The following is a 24196-nucleotide window of genomic DNA, read 5'->3' as shown; positions in this document are numbered from 1 at the left end:
TCCCCCGTCCTCTGCATCTGCCCAGCTCTGTCGATGAACGTCAGCTTTGTCTTCTTCCGGTTGATATGGAGGCCGTATTGCGCACTGAATAATTCGACCCTGTTCAGAAATGTGGCGAGTTCTGTCTCATTGGCGCCTATTATGGTCGTGTCATCGGCGAATCGCAAGTTACTGATTAGGTAATTTAATAGGTCCCCATAATAAGACAAACGTGAATATTGCACTTTATCGTAAAGTACAAAGGTATGGATATGGAATCCTCCATTTTGTCGATTCTTCTCGCAAATTGAATCTAAGTCAGTCATTTCATCCATTATATTACAACGACAATGTTTATTTAAAGTTTACTGTTATTTGCCGTGTAATATCTCGTTTAGAACAAAATTAGAGACTTCGCGACAATGTTATCTTAAACACTTATCATATTTAATATATAAATATAACATTAATTACTTACGACACTAATGATATCAGGATGAATATTCAGAAACGTTATTTCGCGCCAATATATTTTTTTATATCAGTAGGTACATCCTGCTCACTCTACAGGTTGTCCATGAGGACATTCTTACACAAATTGACTGTCCCACGGTAAGCTCAGGAAGGCTTGTGTTGTGGGTACTCAGACAACGATAAATAAAATATACAAATACTTAAATACATAGAAAACAAACAAATATCACAGGCTCAGGAACAAATATCTGTGCTCATCACACAAATAAATGCCCTTACCGGGATTCAAACCCAGGACCATCGGCTTCACAGGCAGGGTCACTAGGCCAGGGCCAGACCGGTCGTCAAAATATATAGATAGTATATAATATTGAAATCATCTTGGTATTACATCTCGCGTGTCTAAATGTCATCGGGTGAGTGTAGTAGGTAAACATAGTATCGCAAACGAGAGCTCGATAACGGTGCATTAGCTTTTCTTCATTAACTTGCGTCTCTCAGGACCCTGCGAACGTTTACTTGGATAAATAGGTTAAGTGACTCGTATTTCAATGTATTTATAAAGGTGTGGTGTACTTTTAGGTCGTTCAATATAACAATTTTACGGTGAGTGTTTTATAAAAAGAAAAGGCACGTATTTAACCTGTCAACTAATTAATCGAATTTGGGTAGTTTAAAATAATAGAAATGGGTACTAAAATTAATAGTTTGGCAACAAAAACGGAGCCTTAAAATATATCAATATGAGTTGTATTTTAATGCCGTTACAGCTTTTGTTTATTTTTAGGCAGGTACCAAATATTTATTTGGCAACTGAATTATTAATTATATTGGCGACTATTTATGAAGCACATTTTAAAAAGAAAAAAGAAAGCTATCTCTTAATTTAAAGATGAAGTTCTTTTAAAATATTTTGTTTGGTCACTACACGGTCAAACTAAATCTTTTGACTCCGGCAGAACAGTGGTAACTATTGAATTTAGTAATTAAAAATGTAAAGACCTAATGTTATAATGGCCATTAGGTGTTTCATGATTAGGAATTTCGACTATAAGTAAAGCAAGTATAGTAGGGTATTATTGGTAAATAAATTTGTGGTGTTTTGTGGATTAGGAAATTTGTCAATTTAAAGTACTAGGTATGCATATGTTTAAATTTAAATTATTTAAAAATGGAGTATTTAAAGCTTATTTATATATCTTAGGTATTCTGTATATGTACAAAATATATAAACAACCAAATTTTATGAACGCTTTACAATATTAGTTGCCAACTTATTATTTTAGACGCCAACCTATCAATTCAAGTTCCCTATAATATTTTTGGGTGGCTTGAATTTGCTGCCAGTTTTTTAATAATGTGATGCTTAAATTTGAGGCTAATATAAATTTATTGGTGCTAAAATATTAATGCACAGCCAAATTATATTATTATATGCCCAGTGAAAGTTCCTGTTTAATATTTTAGTTGCCCGGTTAATAATAAGCCAAAAGAAAATATATTATGACTGCGTGGAAAGGTATATTATTATACTTTATCTTTAATTTTGGGTTCAATTCAAGGATACCAACCTACAGAAAGTCCATGACCAGTTAACTGACTGATAGCATCTCGTTTATGCTCGCTCATCTCATATTCACACTTTCAAACAAATATAAGACAATATACTAATATTCTAGAAATAATGTGGGCGTGCGATCCCTCATTGACGTCGACCATCCTCGGCAGCTACCAGGCCGCTGGGCCCCTGTTCGTGCAAGCTTTGGAGACATTCTTCGCTGCCCACTGTGCGCTAGTCGGAGACCATGTGTGGCCTGCTGACGCTACAGATGCTCTTCTTGAAGGTATCACTACAACTCAACCACCTTCAGCAACTCATAACCTACTCGTAGAACACTCTTGCGGTAGATGTCGCTAAGGGTCCCCTCGACCTATAATATGGTGGAAAGATTTGCTGGCTATGGATGAGGTCTTGGTGGCTCAGATGGCAGAGCACTGGAGTATCGATCCAGGGGCCGTGAGTTCAAGTCTCACCCAAGACAGTAATTTTTCCACATTTAAATTTATTCTATACTTTTCGATATTTTATACTCATAAGAAGGCGACCGCTTAATTGCCGCTGATTATACAAAGTATAAGAAGCATCATAAAACCTAGAACCTACTACTAGAATTACTCTTCTCTAATCTAAGTAATCTTCTTTGTACATGCTTGCGGACGCGTGTTTAAACTGGGTGTATATAATTGCAATCTCTTCAGATCCAAACTACGACTTCATAGTAGTTGGTGCTGGGTCAGCCGGGTCAGTGGTGGCCAACCGGCTCAGCGAAGTACCGGAATGGAAAGTGCTGCTGGTCGAGGCGGGCGGGAACCCCACTTTAGCTACTGAGGTACATAAATAAAAATACTATTTGATTAAGAAGGAACTAATTTGATCAAATTTGACTATGGACATATCTGACTAATAAAAAACCTCAATCTTCGATCAAATTTTGATCTTTTAATGATGCTCTATTGTACAAAGACTAAAAAGAGACTTTAAACTTACAGGCCCAAAACATATTCTTGTCATGTGACTTTGTGCTGTAATTAGACAATCAGTCAATCATACGTCATTCTATCATTATGTCACATACACTCGTGTAACCAATTCTTGGTATTAAATCTTCCAGGCACCGCAATTGGCTTATTCAAACCTTGGAACCGCAGAAGACTGGAACTACCGACCTGAACCTCAAGACGGCGCTTGCCGAGGGTACAAGGGACAACAATGTACTTGGCCACGGGGAAAAACTCTGGGAGGATGCAGCAGTATCAATTTCATGTTCTACATAAGAGGAAATAAGCTTGACTACGACGAATGGGGTGCCGACGGAAACTATGGCTGGGACTATGATAGTGTTTTACCATATTTTAAAAAGAGTGAAAATTTTACTGGGCCCTTGGATGACAACAAAGTTGACTATCACGGTACTGGAGGATATCTCAATATAGAGAAATCTACAATGCATCCGCTAGAAAGTTTTCTTTTAAAAGCAGCTTCGGAAATAGGCATTGAAGTGAAAGAAGATTTGAATACGGAAAATCAAATGGGAATTGCGAAAAGTTACACAAATACAAAAAATGGAATTAGACACAGCACAGCAAGAGCATTTTTAAACCCTATAAAATATAGGCCAAACTTGCATGTGGTCATAAACGCATTAGCAACTAAGATTTTATTTAAACCTTCCTCCAATATTGTTGACGGAATCATGATAAAAAAAGATGGTCAAGATATTGTCGTGAAAGCTAAAAAAGAAGTCATCTTGTCAGGAGGTGCAATCAATAGCCCACAACTGCTTCTTTTATCTGGAATAGGACCGCAAAAGCACTTAAAGAACTTAGATATAGACGTTATTGCTGATTTACCAGTTGGAGAAAACTTGCAAGATCATGTATTTACTGCCATCTATTTCAAAGCACTGACTGGTGAAAAACAATCCCATTTCAGCTCTAAAGAAAAAATCGTTAAACATTTTAGTGACTTTGTGTTACAACAGTCCGGAATATTCTCAGATGTCAGCCCTCATTTGGTTACAGCTTTTGTAAATACAACAAATTCTGCTTCCACCAGTCCTGATATGCAATATCATTATTTATTCTTTCCTCCGGGTATGAAAAATGTAGTGGACATGTTTACGAAACACAACTTCAATGACGAATTCCGTGACTACATGGCTGAAATAAATAAAGAAAATACTATTTTGTTAGTATATAACGTTGTTCTTCAACCAAAATCTAAAGGACGGATCCTTCTTAAAAGCAAAACTCCAGAAGAGCATCCTCTTATTTACGCTAATTATTTCGATAATTATGATGATATGCGTACCCTTATTAGAGGAATTAAGCAAACTTTGGAGTTAGCCAATACGAATGCTTTCAAGGAAGCTGGTTTTGAAGTAATGTGGCCTAAGTTAAAAGCTTGCGATTCATATGACCAAGGTAGTGACGAGTATTTGGAATGTTTTGCAAGAGAGCTTACTTTATCGTTATATCATCCAACCAGCACTACAAAAATGGGTCATGACGATGATGAAAGTGCAGTCGTCAATCCTGAGTTGAAAGTTCGAAAAATAAAAGGTTTGAGAGTTATAGACGCTAGTATCATGCCAAAAGTTGTAAGAGGAAATACAAACGCGCCAACTATAATGATAGGCGAGAAAGGAGCTGATTTAATTAAGAAATACTGGCTGCATGAGCATAATGAACTGTGAAGTAATTCATTATTTGAGAATTAAATCGTTTTGCACCTCCTATTGGTATTTTGTCTGTTTAATATCGATAAGACAGATAGTTTCATACAGCGGATTTATATGAAACTAGCCTCTGCCTGTAACTTCACCTGCGTAGAATGAAGATTTCCGTGATAAAAAGTATCATATGTCCATTGCCCGGGACTCTCAAACTATTTTTATACCAAATTTCACCTAAGTCGGTTCATAACCCCTTGATTGTATACGTTTTCAACTACATAGGTAGAAGAGCTGACCAAAAATGGCAGGTTTTCATTTAAATACTTACTTATTTGCTGGATGATTACATTGATTACGTTTTTAAAAATGTCAGTGTGTTCCCCCGGGCATTGTATAAACATCAAGACAACTTAACATAAGTATGCACATATAAATAAATTTTACTTCCAGCTAGTTCTGTTCATATTTCAAAAGTATAAATATATCAAATAGGAATCACACGCCAAGTGCGAAGCAAAATACAAAATCACGTACGTAACATTTACTTATTTTAGGTACTTAGTTACACAGCAAAATACCTAAAATTAACAAACTAATGCAACTTACGGACATTCATATTTCATATTAAAAACAAACATTCAGAAAGGTCAGGATTTCGTATTTGAAAATGTCAGTTTTTCCTAAGTATCATAAAATCAAAGGATATCATGTCACATCTATTAGTCTATAGCAAAAGTTAGTACTTGAACTTGGCTGTTAACTACGCGCACGAAGAATTAGGATATACTTGAGGCAGGATTAGAATAACAATAGCCTAAAGGTTATGCTTTGTTATTGTGATACTGAGATCAGGATAACAAGTTCTATTCACAACGTAACATTCCAACTCATGCGCTGAAGAACGGAGGTCGCTGGGAAACTCAGGGTCTTCAGGGACAAACAAGTGTAAGTAAGTACCTAATACTCATATTCTATCATCTTATTTAGAAACAAGTGACACGAAAAGTATAATCGATCGAGAATCAAAAATAGGTTTTAATTTATTCTTATTTTCATATAGTACGTTTTGCTCCGGCCAAAATTAACTATGATCATCTTACTTATCCCATCTGATTTTACAAGAATCTATTCAGAAAACGGTTATAACTAATTATGTTTATCTTATTTTATTTTAATTAATTGACCACCACGGTGGCAGAATAGAAAAAGTAATAAATAATAATAGATAGATAGATAAAATATTTATTCAACCACAACATACACAAACAATAACAAGAGACAAAAAGAATAATAATAAATGAAACCGTTTTTTTTATCTATTTTATAATGTTACTCATATAGACACTGACTAAGTGTCAATAACCCAATAGCATTCATGCCATGCTGATTTTTTTATCTTTATTGCACTTAAATGAAAACACATCGTACACAAGGCGAGCGTAATGCCATAAGGCATTCTCTACTAGTCAACTAATTATGCTATGTTAAATATGGCACTCTATCACTTTAGGTACCTAAACAATTATTTTAAGTGTCCATATCGTTAGTATTAGTATGTAATGCCGGTGTTTATTACTTGTTTCAATAGTTCGAGTGACATTGCGAAATCAAATCAGTGTAATGGAATTCTATGATTCATTAAAATTTCTTGTTAGAAAGGTGCCTAGCCACGAAGTTTTTGCCATAACAACTTTTAACAAAAAGTAACCAATTTCGGAAAATAGTACCTAAGTATACTTATAAGTACCATTGTTTTATGGTCTTCTTCAGCAGTTTTGCTACACCATACGAAAGAAAATACAAAAATCACCATAGGTGAGCCTATTATAGAAGGTAGATGAGTGACCTCATTCTCATTAGACATGACCGTGAAGTGTTAAGTAGGCACCTTTAAACCTTCCGAACCTTAGTAATCGGGAAACAAAATTAGCGATGTGACAGACGGACGGACAGGCAGACGGACAGAGTCGCACAATGAGGGTTCCTTTTGTACCTTTTTGGTACGGAACCCTAAAAGATCCAGTCGAATTGAGAATAATAATAATCTTGAGTCCGAGTCCGTTAAAAAGAAAAATTGACTGCCAGTAACTTAAAAAATTCAGTCACAATGATCAATTTTATATTTTCATGTATTTAGAAACAGAAAACAATGGACGGTCTTATCCCAAATGTGACCGCGTGGTGTCCATCGGCGTTCACCGGTGCGACGGGCGAGGTGTTCGCTGGAGCGGTAGCGGCAGTGGTTGCTGCGCACTGCGCGTTTGTCGCTGAGCCGTGGCCAGAGGATAGCACTCATCAAATTGTGGATAAAGCTACAGGTAACTTGTTGATGTGTAACTTATTAGCAGAGTCCGGACAATTTATCGCAAAAATAAATATAGTATGGAACATGATACAATTTTGAACTGCAGTTTTTGAGTAGGTATAATCTGGAAATTTTATAAAGATACGTGTACATAATATGAGTTTAATAAATCTTGTCCTATTTTGAGATATAAATGATTTTTGATGGTTTTGCGATGATTTGTCCGATCACTGCTTATTAGGCGATGAATCAACAATTTCATTAGTTTTATTACTTATTATGTACTTATTATTACTAGCCTATATGGTGTCCCACTGCTGGGCGAAGGCCTCTCCCCTCGATATCCATCATCCGTCTCGGTTTTGAGCAATTTCCGGCCAGTTTTATTACTTAGGTACTGATTATTTGATTGAGAAATCATCATTCATCATCATTTCAGCCTATATACGTCCCACTGCTGGGCACAGGCCTCCTCTCATGCGCGAGAGGGCTTGAGAAAACATTGAGGGCTTGGGATTGAGAAATAAGAGTGAAAATTTAACATTCGTCATAGGTCGTAGTATTACTACATTTTGGTATAAATATAATTTAGCCTCAATGATTTAGTAAATTTTGATGCGCCAATTTTTCGTCTTTACGTGCCATCATTCAGATTTCAAGATTGTGCGGTTTTCTCGAAGGTCGGGTATATAAGTTATTCCTAAAGTTACTAACCGCTAATAAAGCACTAAAACACTTACGCGACTTAATTTCAACCTCAAACTTTGTACTTCTTGTATTGAAAGGCACATCTCTAGCAAATGGTGTTTCTCAATATGTAAACTATCTTGCATATTTATTACACGAATACTGCAAGGATTTTGATATTGTAAAGTCTATAAATATCAATATATGTACGTAGATATATAGGATAATAGAAATGTAGGAAATATAAGTTTCTTTCGTTTGCCACTGTAAAGTCAACACTACGAGTATTGTAGCGATTTTAACAAATAAGATTTCAATCGATTTATTTTTCACCGACATAGGTTATATTTTTAAGGCGGAGGATTGCACATATGAGTGACATATGTTTTGCTTAGTATGCTCATTGTTTCTTTTTCAGAACTATCGTATGACTTTATAGTAGTGGGAGCAGGGACAGCGGGTTCACTTGTAGCTAGCCGCCTGAGCAAGCACTGGTCTGTGCTTCTTCTCGAAGCAGGCGGTGACCCGGGACTGGATAGTGAGGTATATTATCATTATAACCTCTAGCCGCCCATACGTCAAACCTTGCAAAGCAAAATGAGATTTTATTTTGTCAACACAAAGTTCAAATTAGAATGGAACAGGAGACCTTTTTGGGCGGCTAGAGGTTATCGATAACCCGTAAAATGTTCAATACCTGCGTTTTAAAATAAATGATGCCTCACGCATAGAAATAGCAACCTCTCCAATATATAAATAGCTACAACCTTAGCTGTAGGAACCGACTATCATTAAAAATATATATGTAATTTAATCAGTAAGATTATAAGATTATGACTGCAGTAAGACACATAACGAAATTAGACATAGTGGCATCCGTGCTAATTTCTTACTACGTACGTATTACAGTTGTTATACTTAGGTAATAGTATTTAGTAAGTAAATAATAGGCCCATTTCATCCAATTAAACCCTCGAAAGCACTAGCTCCTTTTGGTTTACCTTTTTTTTATTCATATTTAATTACACAAACGGGTCTACGGGCGATATAATTTCATTGTTTTTACCTTTAATTCCGACGTTTCAGCTGAGTTGCACCAGCTGTGGTCACGGAAAGACTGACGTCCCAACAAATGTCAACGGAGATATTAATAAAACACCACTAAACTACCCGAAATTAGTTTATAAAAATGTTCGGGGTAGACAAAGAAATTGCAGCTACCCGTTAAAGTTTAATGTTTATTGTCCACGGCACGACACGCAACACTCACAGTATCCGTACACTGGTCCGAAGATATATCCGCTGGTTTCAACATTTGAATCACTGGTCCCCAAGTAGACGATAATTTGTACCCACCCTCACGATTGAAATTTTTAGGGTGTTTTTTAATTTCAATCGCCTCTCTCACGATCCGCGGATAATAGTGTCGCTCGTTGGAGAGGACTTTGGGTTTATGTAGCTCAATCCAGTGATTCTTTTTTTTATTGTCTATAACTTAACTTTACAGGTTCCGGCGTTCCTTTACAATAACCAGAAAACGGCTTACGATTGGAATTACAAAACTAAGCCAGACGGAACGAGCTGCCTGGGGCTCAGACACGAACGATGCACTTGGAGTAAAGGAAAAGGTATGGGCGGATCGAGTTCTATCAATGCCATGTTGTACATCATAGGACACCATGCAAACTATGATAGCTGGAAAACCCTTGGGAATACAGGCTGGGGATATGAAGATCTCTCATCATATTTGGACAAAGTCGAAAAAAAGCTTAATTTGAACGGTTACAGATTTAATACCAATCCATTTTACAATTTCTTCGAAGAAGCTTATAAAGAACTAGGCATAATGCCAATTGATAAATTAAGCAATGAGGCCGTTATTGGCACAAAAATAGCCAAACTTCTGATAAGAAACGGGAAACGTTTGAATACTGCTAAAATATTTATAAACGAGTCTATAAACCTGCATATCATGAAAAATGCCGTAGTGCACAAGGTAATTATAGACGCTGAATCTAAAATTACCGTCGGCGTGGAGGTTCAAGTAGCCAACGGGAAAATTATGCAAATAAATGTTAGGAAAGATGTAGTTCTATCCGCTGGCTCTATTGGCACACCGCAAATTCTTATGTTGTCAGGAATAGGTCCTAAAAAGCATCTCGAAGAGAAAAAAATAATTCCTCTAATAAACTTGTCAGTTGGTCAAAATCTGCAAGATCATATCTTCTTTCCAATATACCTAACAATTAAAGAGACTATATCAATATCACCTGAGTCATTTACTTCATTTGTGATGCAATACATTTTAACTAGAACTGGACCGCTGTCTACGATAGGCGTCACTGATTTTATGTCTTTTATTAATACAAAGGAAAACAGTATTCCCAACATTCAATTTCATCACATGTACATTCCCAAAAAGGACCAGTTAATGAAGATTTATATGAACAAAACAGGGTATAAAGCGGAAGTCATAGAAGCAGTTGCGGAGTTAAATAATGAATTTGAATTGATTGGACTTTATCCCACTTTGCTGCATCCGAAATCCAAAGGAGAAGTATTATTGGCTGATAATAATCCTACATCGAAACCCATCATCAAACCATGCTATTTAAAAAATGCAGATGATTTAAAACAACTAATCGATGGTGTAAGATTTGTATCTAAATTACAGAATACTGATACTTTTAAGGCCCTTAATGCAAAACTTATCCAAATTAAGCTGCCATTTTGCACAGAATACTCGTTTAACACTGATAATTACTGGGAGTGTTACATAAGACACATGGCAACCACTGTCTACCACCCAGTTGGAACTGCAAAGATGGGTATGAAAGAAGATCCAAATTCCGTAGTGGATTATAACTTGATGGTACATGGAGTGAAGAAACTAAGAGTCGTGGATGCTAGCGTGATGCCTGATATCGTGGGAGCTAACACGATGGCAACAACCTTAGCGATTGCTGAAAAAGCTGTTGATATGATAAGAAAATTATATTATGTAAGAGATGAATTGTGACTGTGACAAATGTAAAGTATTGTACAATCCACAAGATATCAGTAGTTACATAGGGAGCCTACAAAGACGTAAAATCGAAGTAGTTAAATTTTTTGTGTATATCAGTTTTTAGGGTTCCGTACCCAAAGGATTAAAACGGGACCCTATTACTAAGACTCCGTTGTCCGTCTGTCCGTCCGTCTGTCTGTCACCAGGCTGTATCTCATGAACTGTGATAGCTAGACAGTTGAAATTTTCACAGATGTATTTCTGTTGCCGCTATAACAACTAAATATTTTAAGTGGGGCTCCCATGCAACAAATGTGATTTTTTTTCGTAATGCTACGGAACCCTTCATGCGCGAGTCCGACTCGCACTTGGCCGGTTTTTATGTTAGTAACATGAATCAGAATTGAGATGTTGGTAATGTTGAAAAATCTGGTGTTGCTTCAAATTCTACTGTGACACTTTGACCCTGTCATTACTGCCAGGCCGGCAGTAATGCCAGGCCGGCAGTAATGACAGGGTCAGCAGTGCCAGCATACTTTATTTTTACAGTCGTTCACTGATGCAACATCATGTTAACAACTTTTTTGTTTTGATCAACCTTTCGCTCTTTCGGTAGTACGTTCAATTAAAGGCAATACATAATTTACATGGCTGACCACAAAATGGGACATACCTACGTGAAAGTAGAATTAACAAACGTTAACAAACGTGCCACATTTAACAAAGTTAATTGAAGGACCATAAGTACCGGAATACATAATGTCGAAATAAATAGTTCTGACACAACCATTGTGTTTCTCAATTTCCACTTGTTTAAGGTTAGGATGACACTCATGACATTTTACTTAAAAAAAATACTTTACAATTAAATTAGCACCTTCATACATTGTAGAAATTATTTTCTGTATGGGTCGCGTTGTTTTTAGCCTTTGTGGTCGGATTACAACATAAGAGCAGTCTTGGCAGCATGTCTTCGGGCCTGCTGCCATGGCGAAACTTTCGTTTGTAGCAAATAATATCTTATATATTATCGATTACTTATGTGATTGTGGCGTGATAATTTACATAACATGGAGAATACTTATTACATGTAGGAAAATAATTATGTAGTTGTGGCCTAGTTAGAGTATTATCATAGTAAGACCATTAAAAAAAACTTCAGCAAACAGCATTGCTTTTTTTTCTGTATTTTAATTTATTAAATTCTATATTGGCTGTAAAACAATAAAAAAATTTAACCTTGTGAGGCCTTGTGAAAAAGTATTGTAAGTGCGGTCAACGAATTTAATTTTAGTACAGTCGCCATCAGATATAACGGAGCGGCCGAGATGCTCAAAAATATCTGAACACGCACTCTAACGCCTTGACAATAGAGGCGTGTTCAGATATTTGTGAGCGCCTTATCCGCCCCGATATATCTGATGGCGACTGTACTATTTCGTACCTTGTCGCTGTGACAATAATAAGAGGTCCCCCTAGTGACTTCCATAACGATTGTCAATGTGACAATGTACCAAATGATACGGAAATTAAATTCTTTGACATGTGTAGTAGTAGTAGTAGTAATAATCACTTTATTGTACACAATACAGGTTTACAAAAATAAATTACAGTAATGGAAGTACAAAGGCGAACTTGTCCATATAAGGGATCTCTTCACGCTAACCTTCGAGTAGATGAGAGGAAAACTCCAGTCAGGTCAGATAGAAAACTTACGGGATGTACAGTAATATTTAAAAAAGTGAACTAACATATTGTCAACTCATAAAATACATAAATAACATTATAGAATAAAATACTTACTAGCATACATACATACAATGCAAAATATATATTATAATATATATACACTGACTACACATAACCAAAACACACTGACTGACATAATCAAAATATTTTGTATATGTCGAATATTGGAACTCAGGAGTATATTTTGGCCTATTACATTTTAATTGAATATGGACGTGTATGAAATATCTGCCGAAATAATATAGAAAACCTTATCTTGACGATGATAGAGAACCGATCAAAGTGATGTATCAAGCTGCCGGGTAATATAATTAAATAAGAAAACGATTCAATCAAAAATAATCGAAGGTCGAAGGTGACCGAAAGAAATGTCATAGGCTAGTTTACCAGTTTAACTGGTTTTCTTGCCAGGCCAAGGAAGACTTTATTAGAGCTTTTATTAAAACACCTAATGCAATGCATACGCATTATCATATACAGAACTCTGATACATGATGCTGATAATGGCTTGCGTAAGAGCCCTTGAAGCCTACTCGCTTATGAATTTTAATAATCAGACCAAGCACTGACTCTTTAGTAACAGAGTGTGGAAGTGCCACCATAAATGTCAATATCCTATGAAAATAATTATAACGTTTGTAATGGCACCTTTAGTTTACACTTTGTTCTGCCAAGGCCGATGCAGAAGTAGCTGACGGACTTTGTAGCCTGCTGATATAGTGAGGGAAGTAAGTGTCACCCAATGTATGGGACGTGCAAATTTTGGTATCGGATGAATTCACTTGGCACAGATGTAGTATACGTAAAACTAAGTCAATCCAGCCCGGTAGCCATCCGCCACCCCCTGGTGGGTAGGCAGGTGGGTACTCGCCGCCGCGTTTTAGGTAAAAAATCATATCGGCTTCTATTTACCTACCACCTCGAGTTTGGTATCATTTCCAGATAAATCGGGCATGAGAAATTCATTTTTGAGACATTTAATTTATAGTTTAATAGCAAAAAATAAAAATATTGTCGAACAAATCATAATCGGTTTGCTATTTTATTTATTCAACTATTACTATCATCAGCCGAAACTACAAATGCTCGAAAGTTGAAATTTGCACACCAGGTTACATTTATAATGTGTACAAGAGATCAGAAGCGATTTTGAAAAATTCTACCCCTAAAGGGGTTAAAAAGGGGATGAAAGTTTGTATGGGGTTCATGTTTTATTTTAAGCTAGGAATTTCAAACTTCGTTAAAAGATATATTATTGAAATACAAGATAACTAATGTCAGCTTTTTTGAAAATTCATCCCCTAAGGTGGCGAACTAAGGGTTGTAAATTTGTATGGAGATCAAACATTTTTTCAATCAAAAGATCACAGATCTCAATAACAGATCAAAAGTGTGGGGCTTGAAACTTTTTATATGCGCATATTATTATAATGCAAGAAAAGTAATTTCAGCGTTTTTAAAATTCATCCTCTAACGGGGTTAAAAAGGAGTTGAAAGCTTGAATCCATTACAAATTACTTTGACTGCCCCGCCTGCCTACCTGCCAGGGGGTGGCGGATGTTTACCGGGCTCAATTAGCTTAGCTTTACGTATATTACATCTGTGCTAAGTGAATTCATCCGATACCAAAATTTGCACCTTATGACACTACTTCCCGTACTAATATGGACTGACCATTTGCCAAAATAATCCAGAAATTATGTCGAATTTTGTCACACTCCCTAGGGAGTTATAGCTTTTATTTACAATCCATAACTCCCGCGGGAACAATATAGGCCTTTGTCTTCAGTACACCTGCATGAAATAAGGTATTTTTCGAGCAAGTGTGATGAAAACTGTATAAAATAGCTTCTAACATGTTTTTTACTCAGGTTTGTAAAGATGTTATTATAATTATTGATAAAATATGTTTCCTTGGACATTAATTGAATTAATTCACACGTCGCAAGCATTGCAGACATTGTTGGGGAAATCTCCGAGCCATCATTAGGGCCACGCTAATTCCTACCATTACCCAACTAGCAAATCTATGTGCTATAAAAGTTGAGAGCACGTTTTTATTTTCGCTTTTTGGTGCTATAAACGGTGTAAAAACAGTCGAGTAAAAGTCCTGTAAGCGTTTACTCAACGCGAAAAGGCGCACTTATACAGACTAAAAGTGTTATAAAAATCGAGTAAGCGCTGTATAAGAAGCAAATCGATGCTGTAAGAGTTGAGTAAAGGTGGATAAAAGCACTTCTAGTGTTTAAATAGCAACGATAGTGCTTTTATTCAACTATTTGTTCTATAAACATTAGCAGTTTACTATTATTCAGTAAAAGTGTTCTATAAAAGCAGCCGCACTGCTTTTTCTCAGCAAAAATGTTTCGTAAAGGTAGCCGGATTGCTTTTACTCGGCATTTTAAATGTGTAAGAGTGCAGTAAATGCTTTTATTCAACTAATATGTGCTAAAAACGATCTCAGGTAAGCGATTATATTTCAATTATTTGATTAAGTTTGAGGCCTAATCGTCTTCGCGTGTCTAATAAAACAAAAATGGTACTTAAGTATTCTTTACTGCTGTCATTGTGTACATAAGTTTTTACTGTCTGTAAGTACACGTAATACAGTAAAACCCAGCGCGAAAAATACTTTATTGATAAAACCAAAGGCACTGGTTCATATATATTCATGGGCCGCCTATTTTCTTAAATTTCAATAAAAAAATATTAATAAAAATAAGTAAAAATTTGCTTACACGATCTAGTTTCTGTTATATCTCATTAATTCGACTATAAGTCGAGTAACTGCGTTTACTGCTACACTTATAGCACATGATGTCGCCATGTTTATGGATTTATAGTCCGATGGCCGACTGCATGAAACCCTACCTGATAAAAAAATTGAAAAATCCTACTCTGTAGGGGTAGCTGACTTTCAGCAGCTTCAACTGCTCTTGGTCGGCCGTGGCTTAACTTGGCAAATTTTGCGCAAATGGCAAAAAAGTGGTACAAATATTCATCAAAAAAACAAAAGTGGTCAGCTACATCCTGTGTTGGCAGGTTCCTGTGTCCGACCGAATTTGTGGTACCAAGTGAGCTACAATTTACCTCATCGAAAAATAGAATGTCACTTGTATGGTAGGATAGCTGCCATTGACTTTTTGTTTAATGCGGACGGACTGAAAACGCTGTCAGGCTAAGGTGAGGCCGACCAAGACATATGTCAACAAATTTAATGTAGGTATTACAATCAGTTGTTTTGATTCTATTTTTCGATGAGGTAAATTGTAGCTGTCACGTGGTACCACAAATACGGTCGGACACAAGAACCTGCCAACACAGGATGTAGCTGACCAGTTTTGTTTTGCTGTCCTCAAAGGCAGCTATCCTACCATGCAAGTTTCATTCTATTATACGATGGGGTTTTTTTTATGAATTTTTGTGCCACTATTTTGCCATTAGCGCAAAATTTTCCAAATTAAGCCGCGGCCGACCAAGAACAGTTGATGCTACTAAAAGTCAGCTACCCCTACAGAGTAGGATTATTCTATTTTTTTGTCAGGTAGGGTTTCATGCAGTTGGCCACCGGACTATATTGAAACGTCGACATGGCTGACTTGTGCTGTTAATGTAGTTCAAAACTCTTTAAAAGTACTCTAAGCTGAATACATTTTGAATAAAACCTGTAAATACACTTCAGCTCCTATAACAGCGGTTTGAACCCCATTACCCGAATTATGATATAAGCGCGCTGTTACAGCAGCATTGTTGCCAAATGGTTATTTGATTGCTTTTAATAGGCTTTTATAGCAACAGAGAAGAGAGTTGAGTAACAGTTGTATTAAAGCGCCTTATTCAGACAATTAGCTAATCTATAGCTGTTATATGATTTTAATAGAACAATTATGCTGAATAAAAGTGATTTAGTAGCGCTAACTCAGCATTTATTAAAAGGTGGAATAAAAGTGCTAAAAGATAGTGCTATAAACGTTTATACGACATGATTATAGCACTAATTATCGAAAATTGCTAAATAGTCAAGTTAACCGCTATTATACGATATATTGGTGCTTCAACAACCGTAACTCGGCTGTTATACGATTACATGCTGAGTAAATCAATTCTTATACGACTATTTTGCTAGTTGGGTAGCTAATAGTTGCCAACTATGTAAGTATTCAATAAACGCAAAGGTATTGTGACGCTGACGTAAACATTAGTTAAATCGGCGGTGCACTGGCATCATTAAAGCCCCTTTGCCCGTAATTAGTTACATCGAAAAAGTGACTGAAAATACTCCTCACCGCGAATTCGCCGGACTACAGTATGGGGTTCTTCAAAAAAGGGATGTTCACGTACAGATCATCGGTAACTGGTTACTATTAGGCGGGCAGTATGCTTATTTTCCACCAAAGTGATATAAAACATATATTTAGAAATCACAGTAAATATAGGTACGTAATGTAGCTGTGACATCCCGACGCCCGTTTACCTACCTAAATGCCAAAACTGCCGTCTAGTTTATACAAAAACATCGATTTTGCTTCCACACTACGGTGAACCTTCATGCCACTCGCTAGCATCCAATATGATTGGGAAAGTCTAATATACTTTATTCAAGTAGGCCTAGCAACAAGCACTTATGGAATAAGAATAAGAAATGGGAATACATAACCTCAGGTCAGGCCAGGGATCTACACAGGCGCCTAGCTATTATTAGGAAGGCGGAAAATCGTGCAGATTGGAGAGCCTTGGTGCACAAAATAACGACCTCATGTGGTCGCGACCCTCAGTCATGAGGAATCGAGGAAGAAGACGAAGACCTCACGTCATTGACCTGGGGATCCAGGACCGTTTATGGAAAACTCCAAAATTTTACTTTTCGATAAACGATTGTTATCTTGGCAAGGCCCCCGTTCTGTATGTCTCGCGCTCAAGCCTGTGGACATCACGTTGGGGCATTATTAAAATTGCGCAAGAGGCTTACAAGTCTTACAACGCAGTTCATGAATCATAAGGCCGCCTCAGAGATGAAGAAAGTAATCATTTACAAGGAAAATTACAGAAGAGTCATATTTACTTAATTTTATATTGCAGATTACGACTTAACAGCAGATAGTTTGGCACATGTATATAATATCTATGAGAAATCACACGCCAGCACTTATACAAAAATATAAAAATCAATTGAGAGATTTAAGTTAGGTACCGTTGTGTTAGTTAAAAAACAAGAAATTATCATATGAAGCTTACACATCAAAAATAAACCAAATGCAAAAAAATTTTTTTTTATTTTTTTTAATTTTTTTTTGTCACGCTTACATACTAGAATAGAATAGTTTTTTTATTCGTAAACACACAGACAATAGACATACATAGAAAAAACATAGTGAAAAATAAAGTGTCACGAAATGGCCCCATCTCAGCATGTTGCTGGCGACTTCCAGCGATGACCTTCCGATGAGACCATGCATCAAGTGAGAAATAACCACGGAAGGTAACACACAAAAAAAAAGAAACATAAAATAACCCGAAATATAGATTACACACATTTTACACAGCTAATACAAAAAAGAGATACAACATAAGTAAATACATGACAGTAGAATTAAGTACACGGATTAACCGATCGAACTTGTACCGGTACTAAACTAATGACTTCCTCTTATAGTTTTCCAAACACATATATCACATCTTTACTTACATATTCCTCGTCAAACTAGTTGCACAGATGCACGCATGGAGTCACGTACCTGCAACAGACAATATTATTACATAAGTGGAGGTATATGGCAATTTACCCTTACCGTTTCGTTGCATTCGTGACAAGGCAAGCCACTTCAAATCTTGGGACAGAAATTAACATGAAGTACCTACTGCATAATGGATGTAGCGTAAGGATAAATGGCAGAGAGATTTAATCAAGAATCTAACAAAATACCAAAGAACCATTCAATAACGGTAAAAGTAGGTATCAGAAGCAGTCCGTTAAAAAATATTCCATGCAAATAACTAGAAATTTATTCTCAAATAGACACTGAAAGTGGTCTCATAATTATTAGCATGAATGTACTCCAGCTAGCACAAGGATAATGGTTCGAAAGTAACTTGGTCCTTCGATTTCTAAAATAGTCGGCGTATGACACGCCTCGCCGCACGTACACACATCAGTTATTAATGTTATTATAATTATGTCGAAAGACCCTTTCTATGGATTGTGCTTATATATCCTAATGGCCAGTTTATAGCGACCCACCGCGATTTACAAATGTGGACTAAGGTTCGAAGTTCGAGTACCGTTAAGGGCATATACTTATTAGTCTCAATTTTCAGCATCGAAGCGGTCATTGACTTTTATCTTTAAACACAAACAAAACTACCCATCAAATTAATTACCCATCTTACACAATCAATAAATCTTTGAGGATAAGTATACCTAAGCGAACTTTTTATCGAACTTTCGCATTTAACTGGTAAATAAGTACCTACGTTTATAACTATCCCAATTTTAAACGGATAGTGTAGGTGTAGTTTCCGAGATATTTAAAAAAATGGAAATTTTCACCACCTTTCGACCTCTGTCAATTTATGAAAAGGTTACATCAAGGAACACGAATATTCGCGTCACCAAAACCAACCTTGAAACGTCACCCATCGCATAAGTTACAAAATGTTAAGGGCCCATTAACATTGACCGTGTGGTGTTGCAAGCATCAACTCCTGCGCACGCCGCGCCAGTGTCGGCTGCGCCGCGCACAACACATCGCGTATAGTGCAGTGTGTAGTGTCTGTGATATAGGATTGTGTGTGATAAAGGTAGGCTCTCAAATATATTTACTAATTATTGTTTTATTATGGAAACCATCTCTTATTTTGAATTTTTTTAAACTTCAATTTTATGGACAGTCTTTAAGTGATTAAAACTTCTATGATAGGTAGCTAGTTCAACAAAAAATACATAAATATTTGTATAAATAATGATAATTGTTTTACCGGTATTACTATAACAAAGTTATTCTAATCAGCATCTGGACTGCTACTCACATAAAATAATAGGAAAATTATCATATATTAGAGTTTTACCGGCGAGTCGTGTCAAGCTTTTTTAATTTTTTTTACGTGGTAACAATTTTGCCTATCAAAATAAATAAGCTGTCAATTTCAAGCTAAAAAATATAAAGTACATATATCATATGTTTTTTTTATCTACCGTATTTTTTGACGCTACTCTCTGGCCACACTAGTCACTAGCCAATGATTTACACGTGTTATTCATGTAATTTATTCCTTTGGCAAAAATGAGAGTATTTTCTGAGCAATATTTGTGAGTTCTATCTAGGTTAGAACTAACCGTGCGGTAAAAGGTATTGGCTGTACACTTACCTACATAGAAGGAGGTATATTCTCTTGGCATTTAGCCTTCGAAGTCCTCTCTTACAGCGTTAATATACGATTTAACCGGCTTACGAAACTAGATACGAAACATCTGATCATAGATGACATAGATGCACTTTACATATGCACTTTACACCAGATAACCGCAAAAAAACCGAAGAGGTCAAAATAACAACTTCAATTTCTCAATCAATGACTTCGTATTCAATTTATGATGAACAGTTTCAACTTCCTTTCAGTAGCTAGACTAGCTAGCCTGGGCATGTACAGTCACCTGCAATAATAAGTTACTCTACGAAGGCCGCAAAAACATGTGACGCGTTCTTATGGCTCTACAAATAAGATCGTGTCAGATATTTTTGCGGCCTTTGTTGTGTAACATATTATTGCAGGTGACTGTACCTAATGAGGAGGGATGAATGCCATATAGCCAAAAGAATGTTAGTGATAAATGTTGGTGGACGGAGAGCGGATGGTAGACCCATAAAACGATAGATGGATTGTGTGAAAGAGGATATGAGAAAGAAAGGAGTGCTGAGGTGACGAAAGAAAAAACATCTTGCCCCACATATCGTGGGATAAGGGCAGGAAGAACAGGAAGAAAAAGACTAGCTAACCAAAGAAATGCAGTACTATCTATATGCAACGCATGGCTTCTGTTACCGTTGCGATGTTGTTATATTCTAATTGACTATTAATTACCGAATAATTAACGAATTGTACTACAGGTATACTAGGTGTTATTTTTACTAAGACCTTCAACGAGGGAGACCAGTATTCGTACACAAACACTCTGATACAGGTTTCTAAGTAACATTGATAATGGCCTAAATTACATATGACTGATAGATTCGACAAGGTCGAAAACGGTAAGGTTACTTAGATTATACAAAGTAAACAACTTTATAGAAATTAAATTCTTCAAATAAATAAACCACCATTATTTTGGGTTGTCAGTTTGTACGGCAAGTTTGGCGTTGCCATATAATATATTATATTAGCGACCCGCCCCGACTTCGCACGGGTTACACAAAACCTTAACAAATTATACACCTAAACCTTTTTCAAGAATCCCTGATGAAAACCGCATGAAAATCCGTTCAGTAGTTTTTGAGTTTATCGCGAACATACATACACACAAACAGACAGACGCGGCGGGGGACTTTGTTTTATATAAGATGTACTCGTAGTGATTGTCACTGCCAACAGTGACAAGTCAATACAAAAGCGTAAACGGACTCTACATGGTAAGCACTCTACCTAAGTTTGAAAAGGAAAATTTTATCAGTCACTCATAATAGTCATAATCGGCTCGATTCTGGAAATGAATTAGACATTCACTAGATATGAAATAGAGATATGTGACGTTCCACGGCAAAAGGTACCATTGTCCCGGCTGAATATTGGAGCAGCGTTAATAATAGCGTAAGCGCCAGCCGCCATAAGGTACCTTTTTTACTATTTCATATCTAGTGAATCTCTAATTCATTTCGCGAATCGCGTCGAATAAATTCTGAGTTCACTAAGTTGAATGAAAATTTGGTGATTGGTTTCTTTAACTTATTAGTCAGCCATTAGTTTTGCAATATCCACATTAAATTCGTCATTGGCAAAGCATCTGTATCTAAACCTGATTCTTGCAGACTCGCTTAGCTGGATAGGATAGTACAACTACTAACTATGAATGAGAATGCCGATTTATGCCATTTAAATACGCTAATTACTGTACATTAAGATTGTTTAAAACCAAAATCGATCATTATAGCTATAACAGCAAAAACAGGTTTGTTTTGTAAATAAAATTCGTCACCAACTTGCCTGCTTTTAAATAATTTGGCACTTTCCATGTCGTTTTCAAGAAAAATCAAGCCAAATCAGCAGCGGCTTGATTAAGAGCTGTATTTAGGGTTGCCAGATCGAAAGGCGCTATTATCGGGAAAAAATATCAATTTTTCGGGATTTTGGGATTTAAGTCGGGAAAAAAAACATTCAAATTAAAGTAATTGTATCAAAAACAACGATAGGTATTTTACATTATTGGCACTACGCTCGACGACAGTTCGGAACTTGAAATTATTGTTTTATAACGTGAAGCTGTTTTTCGGGACAATTTTCACTTTGTCGGGAATCGGGAACACATGCTAAAAATCGGGAGAATGCCGCCAAAGCCCGACCATCTGGCAACCCTAGCTGTATTCAGTTGTAAAACTTCTCATTCACACTTACACGGTCGTAGCAAGAGTGAAAGAGATACTAATATGAACACGGTCGTCAGTTTGGTTGCAATACCAGTAGTAATGAAGCACATGAATGTATTATTCATATGAATTTTTGAGTCACTTTTTACCTAACCTTAACGGCTTGATACATTTTTGCCATATGACAGAGTGGTTACGTCCGTTTTCGCCTACGATCTTTACTGAGCTCTGAGAACATTACGGTTTTTTGGAACACTATCATACCTATTTTAGATATTTAAATTTCTATCGCTCTATTGCTTAAAATTCTAATAGAAATCCAAGACTATTCTTGAACTGCGTCAATAACCCCGTCTCCTGCATTTCATAAGTGTCCACAAAGTCGTCGTTTCCGGTCCTCAACAATCAACAAACGCATTTTTCCAGCACGCAGCGACCTTGTAAATTTATACGTAACATGACCAACACACAAAATGCGTGAACACTTTGGCACTGATTCGCACTTTAGCTTCAATTTAGTACTTATGTGATGTGATCACAACTAGATAAAGCATCGTAATAATAATACACCTTGACCCCCCATACTTACTTCATAATTATATTAGATGTTTAAACCTTGATGTAATGGTATGTAAAAGGTATTCAGATTTGTTTTGATTTAAAATAAAAGAGATATTGATAAGTTGCTAAAATACGAAAGCTTTTAATTTAAGCGTTTTCTAATTTTATTTAAGACGTACTCTTCACGTAACAATTTCATAGGAACCTCACTCCATACCTCGTCCATACGCTAGAATTTATTGCAAGCCGATTTATTTTAATTGACTGATCTATGCATAAATATCGCAACAATAAATTAATTGGTAAAATAACAATACTAATTAAAATGAAATACAAAAGTTATGTCACCATAATAGGCTTAATACGAGTAACAACTTATTGTTAAAAATAATCAATTGAACAAAGGACAATCACCATTCTATACAAGCGCCTATCTTGAAGCAAACATTGGTGAAAACCTATTATTCATTATTTACTCAACTATTGTGTCGATAAAAATGAACAATGTTCAGCCAAAGCATGTAATCTCGCAAAATATGATTTCCCAGAAAATGAATAGCTATTATAGAGGTATTGCAAAAGACGAACTAAGTTACTAGTACTTACCTACCTACTAAATTTCGTTTATATGGTATCATACATTTTATATGTTAGGCATACTTTTTCTTGCAGTGCTCATCATCATTAGCCTGTAACATCAATAAGATGATGGTTTAAACAGCGTCCATATTAAGAGTGCGGCACTTCCGCAAATGACTATTAAGTCCAATGCGAGAGCGGCAGCCGCGACCGCATAGCTGGCAGGAGAATGCCGTGCCCGGTGACGAAGGTGGGAGAGCGGCGCGCTGGTGTCTCAGTTCTCGCCTAGTGTGAAGAAGGCTAAACCACGCTTCATCGTGTGCAACTACCCCTTCACCCAGGGTTTTCCTCCATTGGTCGCGATCTTCGGCCTCCCTTTCCCAGTTGGTGGGAACGATCCGGAAGGACAACATGTCTCGCTTTGCGCTATCCTTAAAACGAAGCATTGGTCGCCCAACCGGTCGTTTAGCGTGTGCTATTTCGCTCAGGAGAGTCTTACGTGGCAAACGAGAGGGCTCCATCCTGTGCACGTGCCCCAACCAGCGTAATCGTCTCTTTTTCAAGATTGCTGTGATACTGGGTAAACGTGCGATGCTAAGTACCTTCTCGTTTGTGACTCGATCCTTCCACGAGATGTTTAAAATGCGTCGAAGGCAGCGCATATGGAAGTTGTTCAATTTCCGTTCCTGTTTGGCATACGAAGTCCAAGTCTCAGCTCAGTCGTTAAATTGAAATGTGTGGCTCCTTTCCTTTTCAATTTTTTCGTGAAGTGTTGGAACGAGGAATACATACCCCAGGATATGCGCGATGCCAACATTATCACGCTGTACAAAGGGAAGGGTGACCGCGGCAATTAAATTGTAACTCATACCGCGGTATCTCTTTGTTGAGCATTGTCGGCAAATTGCTCGGCCGTATCATCTTGGCCAGGCTACAGAAACTGGCAAATCGTGTGTATCCTAAGTCCCAGTGTGGTTTTCGTGCAAACCGTTCAACAACTGACATGATTTTCATGAGTTACGTCAGCTTCAAGAGAAATGCAGAG

At 36.7% G+C, this 24196-nt stretch overlaps 3 protein-coding genes across 4 annotated transcripts in view; 2 read left to right on the top strand and 1 right to left on the bottom strand.

Annotated features, from left to right (window-relative positions):
- LOC134800209 (flotillin-2) overlaps positions 1-24196 on the bottom strand; it is a 395117-nt gene that overhangs the window by 111775 nt on the left and 259146 nt on the right. The gene's annotated exons all lie outside the window — the stretch shown is intronic.
- On the top strand, positions 901-4749 carry LOC134799989 (glucose dehydrogenase [FAD, quinone]-like). Its single transcript, XM_063772423.1, has 4 exons — positions 901-1059; positions 2133-2297; positions 2713-2843; positions 3126-4749. Exons 2-4 carry the CDS (start codon positions 2138-2140, stop codon positions 4707-4709), a joined length of 1875 nt encoding a protein of 624 aa, XP_063628493.1. The 5' UTR covers positions 901-1059; positions 2133-2137; the 3' UTR covers positions 4710-4749.
- LOC134799988 (glucose dehydrogenase [FAD, quinone]-like) lies at positions 6827-10726 on the top strand. The gene is made up of 3 exons (XM_063772422.1): positions 6827-7006; positions 8099-8223; positions 9188-10726. Exons 1-3 carry the CDS (start codon positions 6838-6840, stop codon positions 10697-10699), a joined length of 1806 nt encoding a protein of 601 aa, XP_063628492.1. The 5' UTR covers positions 6827-6837; the 3' UTR covers positions 10700-10726.

The sequence above is a fragment of the Cydia splendana genome, chromosome 19, assembly GCF_910591565.1.
Source record: "Cydia splendana chromosome 19, ilCydSple1.2, whole genome shotgun sequence".
NCBI lineage: Eukaryota > Metazoa > Arthropoda > Insecta > Lepidoptera > Tortricidae > Cydia > Cydia splendana.
Note: the sequence above shows the minus strand (reverse complement) of the source record. Positions and strands in the feature narration are given on the sequence as shown.

Excerpts from the sequence above, each read along its gene's own strand:
- LOC134799988 (XM_063772422.1), top strand. The coding sequence starts at position 6,838 with ATGGACGGTCTTATCCCAAATGTGACCGCGTGGTGTCCATCGGCGTTC. Across the intron at positions 7,007-8,098 it reads AATTGTGGATAAAGCTACAG|AACTATCGTATGACTTTATA; the intron begins GTAACTTGTTGA and ends TTTCTTTTTCAG. Across the intron at positions 8,224-9,187 it reads ACCCGGGACTGGATAGTGAG|GTTCCGGCGTTCCTTTACAA; the intron begins GTATATTATCAT and ends TTAACTTTACAG.
- LOC134799989 (XM_063772423.1), top strand. The coding sequence starts at position 2,138 with ATGTGGGCGTGCGATCCCTCATTGACGTCGACCATCCTCGGCAGCTAC. Across the intron at positions 2,298-2,712 it reads TACAGATGCTCTTCTTGAAG|ATCCAAACTACGACTTCATA; the intron begins GTATCACTACAA and ends CAATCTCTTCAG. Across the intron at positions 2,844-3,125 it reads ACCCCACTTTAGCTACTGAG|GCACCGCAATTGGCTTATTC; the intron begins GTACATAAATAA and ends TAAATCTTCCAG.